This window comes from Mastigoproctus giganteus, chromosome 10 (assembly GCF_048544385.1).
Source record: "Mastigoproctus giganteus isolate SK-2022 chromosome 10, ASM4854438v1, whole genome shotgun sequence".
NCBI classification, from domain to species: Eukaryota; Metazoa; Arthropoda; class Arachnida; order Uropygi; family Thelyphonidae; genus Mastigoproctus; species Mastigoproctus giganteus.
In genome coordinates this window covers 225,635,883-225,648,562 of record NC_143584.1, presented here as the reverse complement: position 1 = coordinate 225,648,562, position 12,680 = coordinate 225,635,883, and the positions used below count along the sequence as shown (strand labels likewise).

Genomic DNA, 12,680 nt, shown 5'->3' with positions numbered 1-12,680 from the left:
TAGTAAGGGAGGCAGCAAAGAAGGTAATCATTGCCACCGATCTTGCCATAATTATGAAAGCATACTTCGATTCGGGGGAGATTCTTATGGGCTAAAGAAATGCGATTATATATCCAATTCGTAATGGAGGATCAAAAGGCGACACGAGTAATTACGGATCCCGTCAGCGTAACGTGTTCCAGGGAAAATATTGGGATCATTGGTTAAAGATTTAATTCAGGACCACTTGAACAGGAATGCAATTATACTGCAATCATAGCATGGATTTGCCAAGGAGTGGTCTTGTATAACCAATCTTATAGGTTACTATGATGCAGTGACCAAGGAACCGGATGCAAAAAAATTATTTTGACATCGTGTACTTGGATTTCAGAAAGGCATTTGATGCTGTTGATCATAATAGACTGTTGTAGAAACTGGAGCAATGTGGCATTAAGGCCAAGTTGCTTCTGTGGATAAAGGGCTGGTTAAGTGGAAGAAGGCTAATGCTATTAGTAAAATTCTGAGGGTTCATTGTTGTTTTCAATATTTATCAATGATATGACTCGTCGGCAGGAATACACTTCTGTATACTCTGTCTTGTTCCACTAAACATTTATGTTAATAATATCAAAAGTATCTCAGTACAAATATATTGTAAATAATTTTTGAAACTTATTCTGTATTTGGCTTTGTGTGATGAATCTGAATTCTCAATTTGGGTTCCGTTCCCCAAGGCCATTGTCCACCAGCTAATGTAAAACCCACTTTGAACAGGAATGCAGTTATACTGCAATCACAGCATAAATTTGTCAAGGGGTGGCCTTGTCTAACCAATCTGATAGGTTACTGTGGTGCAGTGACCAAGGAACTTGATGCAAAAATAATTTTGACATCTTATACTTGGATTTTAGGAATGCTTTTGATATTGTTGCACATAAAAGGTTGCTGTACAAATTGGAGCAGTGTGGCATTAAGGACAAGTTACTGCTTTGGGTAAAGGGATGATGGGCTAATGTTATTAGCGCAGTCCCCCAGGGTTCAGCGCTGGGTCCATTGTTATTTTTAATATTTTTCAATGATATTGATGAAGGTATGTCAGGTTTAATATCTTAAGTTTTTACAGATGATACAATGGTTGGAGTGGATAACGACAGTCATCGTGGTGAGCTACTGCAACAAGATCTAGAAAAACTAAGTCGATGACTGGGCTGAGAAATGGCAGTTTAAGTTTAACATTTGCAAATGCAAAGTCCTGCAGGGATAAGAAGGTGATTATCTCTTTGTATAAGGCCATGGTTAGACCGCATCTTGAGTACTGCATACAGGTCTGGTGGCCTCATTTTAGGAAGCATGTAGATCTCTCTATATATATAACCTTTATTGTATACAAAAGTAACATATACAATATACCATTCACAGTAGCAATTCCAAGGGTTTTACACTGGATGGTGGATGACTTTGGAGAATGGGGCCTACATCGAGATTCGGGTTCATTCTCCAGAGCCAACAACGGAATAAGTTTGAGAAATTATTTACAATATATTCATAACGATATTATACTTTTGACATTATTTACAATATATTCGACATTATTATACTGCCCATATAGACATGTATAGTATCTTATGTAAGGCGGCTCCCAAACGCTAGTTCAACACTGACGTGGTACACTGTGATGTTACAAAAGCTCTGCAGAAAGGCTAGAAATGTGTGTAATGCTATATTTGTGCCGAGTATGAGTTTGTTATGTTGTTTAGTTGTTTCTGGCCGCTTTGCTATCAGGAAGCAACAAGCACCAGGGTGGTGCGTCCTGATACCCGTGTACGCCGCGAGGCGGCGGGCCACAACTGAGCGCAAACCGCAGCAAACCTCAAGTGGCACGTACTGAATGTCCAAACCATTTAAAATATGAGGAAATAAAATAAAATAAAACGGTAAATTAATAAAAAATTATAAAAATAAAAGGAATTAAAAGTTAAAGAAATAAAACATTTTAAGTAAAAATACATTTTTGAGGAAAAAATAATAATAAACAGAAATATTAAAGATAAAAATAAGTAAATAAAATACAAAAATAATATTCAGAAAAAATAAATATAAAAATAAGTCAATAAAACGAACAAAAATCCAGCACCAGTGCAAGATGGTGCCAGCAGACGATCCTGCCTCAGGACGAGCCTGAGGCCAGCAGGAGATAGAAGTCAAGAAGATAGTGATACGGAGCAATATGGCCTTAGTTGCTAATGCTCCTAAAAACCAAATAACAAACAATAAACAAAACAGTGATATTCAGCGTCGTACAAGTTGGATTACCAATTGTCCAAGTCGAAGGTGGTGGTGGTGGTGGTGGTGAAGATGGTACTTGAGCTAAAAAATGGTGGTAGTGATGATGGTGGTGGTATCACGAGATGGAGATGCTGGTCTGGACTGGAGGTAGAGCTGGAATAGGAGTAGTTTCTGAATTGGGGCACTGCTATTGAGTTGACCACGTCTGGCAAAGGCTTAATGAGCAATGTCTTGCAGGAGATAATTTTTCTTTAGAGTCCAAGAGAGACGACTCATTGCCTAGAGAAAATGGTTGACACACAGCAGACAGAGGCTGATGAAGATCCAAGTAATATGAATAGGTGAAAATAACATGTTGCAAGTCTTCTGGGCTGCCACAGTTACAGAGGGGAGAATCAGAGAGGTTAAACACAGCAAGTTTAGCACGAAGGGAACCATGGCCAGTTAGAAGAAAAAGAGTGCGAAGACTCGGAATGAACCATTTTAGAATAGACTTTTGTAAGGCAAAGGACACAGATGGAATAAACTTTCTTGTCATCGTACGTTTGGAAGAAGAAGATCACCGATCTTGCCAAAGTTGAACCAGGTGGTTATAGCAACGAGTTTTTGCCCATGTTAATGTGCAGTTTGCCTGGTTAAGGTTAGGCCATCAGGGATCTGTCTCCGGTATTTCCGATCCTTGGTAAATTTGTAGAGGTCACCGCGAATTTTTTGGACTGTGATGAGCATCTGTCTGGGGAGAAAATTATTACAAACGGCTAGTCTGTTAGGGTGGGCTATAAGCGTGGGAACTGGCCTCAGTCCGGGCTCAGGGATTCTCCAACCACATAGTTCCCAGATGTTTGGCTCCGAGATTATTCCGGTAGTCATTTTGGCAGTTAGGACGATGCGTCTTTCCAGTACAAGATTTGGAAGTCGGGTAAAGTTTAATGAGTTCGCCATCGCAGTTGTTCTTTGCAGAGGTGGGCGATGATGTTTATGATCGTGCAACGAAGGAGCTAGTATTCGGCGGAGTACACGCTCTTGATGTTGGTGGGGACTGCAGATGCCCAAATTTCTGAGACAAATAACACGACGGAGTATACAGAGTGTATACATACCGACTAGTCACATCCAGATCCCTAACGTTGAGCAGTTGTTGTTTGGTAGTCCAGCACATTTGACAGAAGTTCGTTATGAGCTTGTCGATGTGGGGGTTGAAGCTCAGTTTATAATCGAAGACGACTCCCAAGACCGTATGCATCTTGACCACTGGAAAGGAGATACCCTCTAGAGAACCTTGGACTTGAGTGGATTGGCGCTTGAGATAAAAGACAATTTTGCTGATTTGGCAGAGTTAATCAGAAGTCTATGTTGATAGAGATAGGATCCTAAGTCGTGTAACTTTTCAGTGATTTTTTTATTGATGTTCACCTGGGTTGATAGCAGAGTATCTTCTCTCTCTTGCACAAATGGAATAATAACTACAGTAAATAAAACTCCGGAGAGAACTTCACCTTGGGGAACTCCCGCAGTAATCTTTCTCGTGTCTTGATCCGCTGTAAGAAGAATGATTCTGTCAGAAAGCAGGGATGTGATAAACCACATACACAAATTTTCACCTCATTGGTTTGAACTGAAACACAGAACTTAAAGTGGGGCGCACGTAACCTCTGTGTGAGTGGCCCGTAAAAACAGTCTTAATCAACTCAGCAAGAGAAATGTTCTAACTCTCCAAACTCCATTTTTCATTTCCAAAGTTGGGTGGGAAACATGCACAGTGCATCCATAGAACTTGGAACTTTAATTTTTAAATTAATTTAATTTCAATTTAATTTTAAATTTAGAATTTTTTTTTCATTTTTTCATTTAGAAAAGTTTCTTCGCATCCTTTTTGGGGATCTTATTCACATTAAGCTAATAATATTAAAATATTAAATAATATTAAATAATACTAATACTAAAAGACAAGTTTAGTCTGGAAAGTTTCCAGCTAATCTTAGTCTCTTGGTATTAGTAATATTGGGAAACGATGGAAGGAAACAAATTCATGCAGCAAACAAACAAACAAACAAACAAACAAACAAAAATAATAATAATTTTTGTCTCTTGCCATATATTTATTCAAAATTTCTACTTTCTCAGCTTCTGATGTAAATTTGCGTCAACAATCACTTACTCTCTCGCTGAGAGAATATATTAGAAATACCATATACTCCTACCATTAATATTCAAAAACCCCTCCGTTGATGGTTGTTTACGTCCTACCCAAGCACCATGTGTCAGACATAATCAGAAATATGGTCGTAGGCCTTCGAGGAGATAGTACGATTGTGAATGCAAGATGGTGTGATCGACGGAACTGACTTCCAGCGCGGAATAATAATAGGGTGCCATATAATCGATCGGTCCGCTGACATTTCAAAGGCAATGACTTGTAATGCAATCTGCAAATGCTAACAGTCTGGTTCTGAAACAGTCACAAAACGACCGAGAAAGCCTTCTGATGATGACAGAAAGTGACAGGATACCCCTGCAAAGGTTCGTACTTTTGGAACGCAGGTCGATGTTGTCGCAACACACAGGCCCACAGTAAGCCGATCGGAACACATGTGAGGACGAGCACAATGCAGGGCGCTTTACGATATGGGTTACCACAGTAGTGCAGCTGTCCACTAGCCACTGATCACCTTAACCAATGCCTGACGCCAACTAGTTTAGTGTAAGGCCCAATTCAACTGTAGGTCAGTGGAAAGCTTTGTTTTGGAGTGATTAGTCACGTTATATCGTCTACCGGTCTAATGTTGTGCTTTGTTGAGGTAGATGTCTGAAGAAGGCTATCTACCGGTCTGCATGGTCCTGACAATGAAGTTTGATGGAGGTAGCGTATGGCCTGGGCTGTTTTTCGTAGTTTTACCAGAAAACATTTGCTGTTTTGGATAGAACGACGAATGTGATCTATCAAGACGCTCTGGAGAGTAATGCCTACTTACGCTGAAGCAGTACATCGATGAAGGCCCATACATGAATCAGGAGGATAACACTCCACGTTATACTGATTGAGTTGTAACGCGCTGGTTTGAGGACATGAATGTCAAAAAGTTGGACTCGCCAGCCCAGAGCTCTGGCCGAAATCCTATAAAGGACCTCTCAGATAAATGGGACTGTTGGTTGCGTGTGAGAAGCGACTACCAAAAAAACCTCCAGAAATTAACTGGTCGCCACTTTGAAGACAGAATGATAGAAAATATCGGGGGGGGGGGACATTTACAAGAAACTGTTCCACGAAGATTAGAGATGTCATAAATGAAAAAAGCTTTCAGCACTCATTATTAATTTTCCTGTAAATAAAGATATTTGTAGATATGCAGGCATATGGATATCAATGGAAGCACAGTGTATATTCACAGTAGATAATAAGAAAATCTTTTATAAACCTACTTGACTATTCTTTTCAGATTCCTTTTCACAGAACGGAGATTTCGTTAGTCCCTTGGGACATTGCAGTCTCATATGCATTCTCAGATTCTTTTCTAACAGTTTGTGACCGCACTTCGGGCATGACACTTTGGTTGAACTGCAAATATTCATGTGAACCTGTAAAATTGAAAATTTATATAAAATACTTCGGTAAACTGTGACCATTTATGCCGAAATAAGCGCGATATTCACTTAATTACATGGGACTAGACAAAGGATATATTCTTTAAATATTTTTCATTACTTACGTTAAGGTTCTTCCTCTGAAAAGACTTTTTACACAGAACGCACGGGACAGAAGCCTTCGTGGGTAACACAGTTGGAAGAATCGCTGTCATCCCCACGTCGAATGGAAAAGACCTGAGTTCGAGTCCTGTCGAAGACGGGAGGAATTTTTATGGGCCTTTTTCAGAACGTGGCTGAGTTATTCGGTCTCAGGCAATGGTTGCATGGTTTTCCTCCCGGAAACTCGGATTTTATGTCAAGCAAACAAATGGATCACAGAACACAAATGATCACAGAACACAGAACAGAAAATGGATCACTGAACACAAATGATCACAGAACACAACAGAAAATGGATCACAGAACACATGCAATTTACAGAGAGTATACATGGAGCAATATGGCATTAGTCGCTGATGCTCCTAAAATCCTAATGCAACAACAACGTTTAGCAGGAGCTATGATTCAAGAAACAAAAGATATAACTGGTTTCTCAATCTCAAAGGTTTTTAATGACTGGAAAGCAAGAGGTTCTTCCACATCCCAAAGCCATAAATGGCAGAAAAACAATACTTTAAGAGCGAAGCCGTCGTACTTTACGGAAAGGACATGTGCATCCAGTGTGAACTGTCCTATTTAAACCCGTACGATGCGCAGTGAATTGAATTGGGTATTAGCAGCCGCCTGCCTATTCGGAAGCTACTTGTCTCAGGGAAAACAAAAAATGCGCTTGCTGAGAACACTGTAATTGGACAGTGGAACAATGGAAGAAAGTCGTGTGGTCAGACGAATCACGATAGACTTTGTTTTGCACTGATGGTGAGTAGAGAGTGTAATAAGAACCTCATGAAGCAATGGACACTGCTTGCCTTGTTAAGACAATCCAAACAGCTGGAGGTGGTATTGTGGTATTGAGAGTTGTTTTGTTGGCATGGACTGGGTCCGTTGATACTGGTGAAAGGTCGTATGTCATCCAGAGAGTATCTAAAAATTCAAGTACTCTCTGGATGAGATCTTCTGCACTCTGCAATGTCACACTTTAATCCCGAAGGTGATGTCCACTTTATGGATAACAATGCAACAGTGCATCGTGCCAGAATCATGCAAGTATGGTTCAGAGAATATGACAAAGATTTTAAATAAATAAATAAATTCTTTATTGCTAATAAGTACAGGACATGTACTAGATACAATAATACTCAACACGGCGACATGGCCAGGAGTTTTACATTATAAATGAAATTAATTGGCAAAAAGGAAAAAAATACCGTTACATAGAAATTATGAGTTACAAACATGTAAATTATAATAATGAAAAATGAGGACTAAAAACGTCATATGGAGGAAATTATCCCAGTTCCACAGATGGAATCCACTCGAGGAGCATGTGACGGTATTTGTAGTCGGTAGCTAATTTCTGAAGGTCGACTCCAAGACGGAGCAGTGCCTGAACAAGAAGGGGAGTGCCTGGGCAGGTAGGAACCGACTACACAGTTTCAACCGGTTGTATTTGAGGATTAGTGTGGGCTCTGACCTCAAGGATGGCGTAGGATTGTGCCACTGACAGAAATCCCAGATGTTTGGGGCATTTATTACTCCTGTGTACATTTTTACTGAAGTCATTAAACGCCTGCTGTCAATTAACCTCTGGAGCCTGGGTACATTTAGCTGCTCAGCCATGTCAGTTGTTCTCAATTGAGGGGGTCGGCGATGCTTATTTGTGGCCCATTTCAGGGTCCGGTATTCACACGAGAACACCGGTTTTTGAAGTGAGGGCGACGCAGATGCCCAAATTTCAGCAGCGTATAAAATAGCCGGATAAACAGTGGCTTGAAGATATCTGGTAGTGGTTGCGGCATCGTTGGAATGAAGTAAGTGTTGTTTCGCTCTCCAGCGTAGGGTGTTAAAACGCTTCCGGAGGTATTCTGTGTGAACATTCAATTTCAGCTTCGGATCAAAATAGACACCGAGATCTTTATGGCAGGTAACCACTGGAATTAGAGTACCTAAAACTAAAGGTTGAATTATTGTTGGTTGCTGTTTCAATGAGTAAGTCATTATTGCAGATTTTTACGGGTTAAGGTTTAATCCAAACATCTTCAAGTAAGTTGAAAGAGTGGTCAAGTTCTCTGTGATGGAAGACGTAATTGCCATTGGGTTTGCAGACGGTGGGATTAAGGTAAGAAATTTATATCGTCGGCATATATTAGAGCATCATCATCACGAGGACTCATGAAAGGGATCAGAATCGCTGAGAAGAGAAGGCCAGACAGGACACCACCTTGGGGACTCCTGCATTAATTTTTCTTGTAAAGTGGGTTTTCTTCAAAGTGAGGTGGACACTTCTATTCTTCAATAAGGCGGTGAGGAAAGCTAGTAGGTCTCCATTAATCCTGAAGAAGAATTGCAGGAGTCTGAGAAGGGCTGTGACGTCTAGGCTGTCAAAAGCAGCTTCAATGTCAGCGTACACTATAGCTAATTCAGATTTAGTTTCGAAGGCTTGAAGAATTGATGTCTGTGAGGCCATGAGGTTTGTTATGGTGGATCTATTTTCGACTGCGAAATGGAACTGTTTCGGCTTCTGTGGCATCAGCTGTTTGTTTAATGCTGTAAGGAGTACCTTTTCTAGAAGTTTGAGGAGGGTGGATGTAAAAAGTTGAAGTATCTGACCATGCTTGAAGCCTGGTCAGATAGATGTTTCCAAGTAGTCTTGAGCTCTGCTTGGCACTGATGATTAACACACGCTCCCAATCTTCAGATCAATATCATTTGCAAATTTCAACATCATGCCTACTACCCTTCGTCGATGTCATTATGAAAATCAGCAAGTCCCGAATCTTTGGGGAATTCCACTTCTAACGCTAGACCAATCTGAAGAGTAACCATTCATCGTAAGCTTCTACCCTGCAGCCACCCTGCGAATATTACTCTGATTCCAACGTGTTTTTCGCTTATTAGAGTTTAAGAATAATTAAATTAACCAAATTTCCTGATCCATTCCTATAAATCCATTACAATATTCGAGAAGTTTGAATGAAATTAATATTGTTCGCAGCCATATCTGTTTTATGAAACATGGCTTTTATCATAGATTGAAACGCTGATGTCATAGTTTGCACGGGATTTTCATATTAAGGCATGCATTTAATAATTGGTCCGTTTCGTTCGCTCTTTGCTACAGTTGGCTGTGCCTTCCGAAGAAAGCATTTACTGGCCTCCTTTACAATCCGAATAAATTCTTTTATATAGTAGTATTTGTGTTGGAGCGGGAAGAAAGAATAAACTCTACTACGAAATTAAAAGAATATTAATTAGTCATTTTGTATGTTTCCAGGAAACAAGCCAAGTTTGTTATAAAATGCATCACTTTCTTATTGCGAAGCAAAACTCATGTTTTGCTTCTCAGCATGAAAGGAAAAAATCATGAAAGGAAAAGTAGGAATTGTGATCATTTAATTCGCGGACTGGTGCATTATTATTAATTACTATATTAGGATCTCCCGTATAGGATTACATATACCCGTTTATGTTTATGTATTATGTCTGTAGATTGCGTGTGTTCTCTGATCGATTTGCTGGACAAAAAACCATAGTTTCTGGGGGGGGGGAACCTTGCTATCTACACCTGAGACCGACTAACTCAGCCACAGAGTGAAAAATGCCAATTAAAGTTCCTCGCGTCATCGACGGTATTCGAACCCGGGCCTTTTCCTTTGGGACCTGGCATTGTCTTGATGGAGAAACCACTTCACACAGGAATATGACTATCCTACCAAGTCAGTGATTACCATACGCTTGATTTATCTCTTTAACTGTTTCCGATGCATTAAGTCCCGCCTGACACAATAACCAATCACATATCGCTGTTCAATCTGTATGTCCGACATGATACTTGCTTCAAAACGATCGCCAGTGACAAGCGGCTAAAAAACCCCTCTCTCTTCAGGCAACACTAGCTGGACAAGTACTGGCATGCACACATTGAGTCTGCTCAGTAGTGATAAGGGAGAGCGTGTATAGCACGGCAGTTATGGAAAGTTTGCACGGTAAATATAAAATCTTGCACCAGTCTGCGAATTAAATGATCAACTCTCGTACATTGCTATTTATTGGTAATAGCGTGTCATTAATGGGACGGCGGTATTGGCATCTCGTAGGTGGTTATTAGACATCCTTTAGTGATTAGGTGGTCATTAAATACCTTTTATAAATGTGAAAAAATTAAGTGATTCAGGTAACAGAATACAGTCTGTCTTACTATTAATATCTGGACACCTACATATCTACAAATAATCATCACTTGCACGAAACTAACGACAGCGTTTAGTCCCCATCAAACACTCATCACCAATTTTTTGTAAATGTCCAACGTTTTTTTTGCTATTTGGTGTTCAAAGCGGCGACCAGTTCAGCTCAGTTTTTTGGGGAAGTCACTCTTCAAGCACTCTCGACGATCCAGTTTGTTCAGAAGTTCTGAGTGATATTAGGTCAAGTCTGGGCTTGACCAAACACAAGGCTCGGTCCTTGGGCCTCTCCTCTGGAATTCTGTTTTAGACCAATGGTTACTAAAAGAAAGTCAAATTTGCAATAAAATAGCATATGCCGCCGATTTAGCGGTATGCATAACAGGCAGGTCAAGACTTTTGCTAGAAACACGTGGGAAAGAAATCTTCGATGATTTTTTGGAATGGTCCAGAATAAACAAATTAAAAATTTTTGAGACGAAAACTAAAATGATGATCTTCAACAATAAACTGGATTATAACAGACCTCCTAAACCTCATATCAACAATGTCCAAATTCCTTATGTTTCTCAAAATAAATATCTTGGTCACTTAATTGATGATAAATTTTCTTTTATCCCCCAAGTAAAGAACTTGCTGAAAAGATTAAAAAGTTTACTGCAATGTGATTAGGCTCTCAAGCCCTGAATGGGGTATAAAGCACAAAACTTTGGAATTATATTATAAGGCTATATTTTTGCCAATTGTAGTATATGCGGCTGCCATATGGTTTCCTAGGGTTACTAACGTCACAGTGAAGGCCAAACTCCTATCATTGCAGAGAAAGATGATATTAGCAACACACAGATGCTGCAGTACAACATCAACCAATGCTTTACAAGTGATCTCAGGTTGTATCCCGATTGACCTTTATGTGGCATACCGAGGCATGATTTCTAACTTAAAGAAAGGTTCGGCAACTCAAATCCTCGACATTGCAAGTAATCCGGCCACGGACATTAGGCAAGAGAAAATTAATCTTTGGACAAAATTCACTGAGAAGTGGAAATACAGATGGCAATCCAGTGAAACAGGACTCACTACCAGGGAGTTCATTGAAGACGCAACGCTTGCTGTAAATAAGAAAGTTATGGGATGGTTTTATCCTTCAATGACAACGTCATATTTAATAACTGGACACTGCGGGATAAATTGTGTAAATTTGGACTTGAACCTGACCCTTTGTGTTTTTGTGGGGCAGTAGAAGATTGGAGGCATGTTCTGCTTCATTATTATTATTATTTTTTTTAATTTTCTTTTATTTATTATTATTTATTTTTTTCCCTCGGGTTGGACAGCCTGAGGGCTCCTGTCCTTTGGTATTGCACTCCTTCCACTGGACGACAAATTGGTGCAGCAGCACTAGATAATAGAACCAAGCACAACTACGCATGCTTAGAAATGGGCAGTGATTGACAGGGTGTTGATCGCTGTAGAGTGTAGACAGTTACTCTCTCTCTCTCTCTCTCTCTCTCTCAACACAGATTTTCCAAGGTGCAGTTCGACCCTGGGTGGCACCTAGACGTTTAGGTGCCACCCAAAACAAGCAGGCCAACCGGACTTCTCCTAAATCTTCTGAAATAGGAAGGTATTGGATCCATCAGTGTTTTAAACTGAGTGTCTGATAACACACAGAATGCGTTCCCCTCTAAGCCCCGTAGAAACTGGTACTCGTTCATAAATGACACTCGCTTCGGAGCGGTCGTAGGGCGGGCGAAATTGACATGTGACAGAAACTGAACGCAATTTGGGAGCAGCGAAACTTGTCGATCACTACAGTGACGTCACGGCTCCTCCCTCAGAACTCAACCGGATGTACCAGCTTCTAAAGATTTCAATTTATTAAATTAATTAATTTATTTATTTATTTATTTATTAATAATCTATCGAAATTATTTATTTATAATCCAATTACTGTAAACAACTGACCTTGGCTAGCTTTGCAGCCCGATGACATAAACCTACCGAGAGAAGGAAGTATCTCTATTGATCCAGCAAGTAAACCTCGGCAGGGCATAACTACAAAAAGAATACCAAGGAAGTTAGCAGCGGTTTTGTTGCACTTCTTTAAACTGATGCCAAAAATAACTGCAATAACTATTCTAATACTTTCGTTCTAAATGCAGCTAAGAACAGAGTGAAAAGCACTGAAGCCGGTGAATTGGAAAGCATCTAGTGCAATAGGATAACGCGCATTTATAGACAAGGAATTTCTGGAACACGTCCACGCAAACGTACATTGAAATAGCATTTGGAAAATTAAATGCACTAGGCATAATCCTTATGGGTTTTGATAATTAACTATATAATATCGGTGTAAATACACCATAGTTAACCCATATATTTGAGCTACGATTGTAGCGTAGAAGGCATCATTTTAAATGTATCTCATAATGTGGTTGCCTTCACAACAAGATGGCTACTATTGAATTACTTCAAATAAAT

The 12,680-nt window shown here is 39.8% G+C and overlaps 1 protein-coding gene across 1 annotated transcript in view; it reads right to left on the bottom strand.

Annotated features, from left to right (window-relative positions):
• Nucleotides 1-12,399, bottom strand: part of LOC150079993 (TNF receptor-associated factor 4-like) — a 39,814-nt gene extending 27,415 nt beyond the window's left edge. Inside the window, exons 1-2 of the mRNA XM_090383309.1 lie at nucleotides 12,165-12,399; nucleotides 5,689-5,844 (exon numbers count right to left, since the gene is read on the bottom strand). Of these exons, the coding sequence (XP_090239435.1) occupies nucleotides 5,689-5,838 (150 nt within the window). The 5' untranslated portion in view covers nucleotides 5,839-5,844; nucleotides 12,165-12,399. The remainder of the gene's footprint in view (nucleotides 1-5,688; nucleotides 5,845-12,164) is intronic.
• Nucleotides 12,400-12,680: the final 281 nt, after the last annotated feature.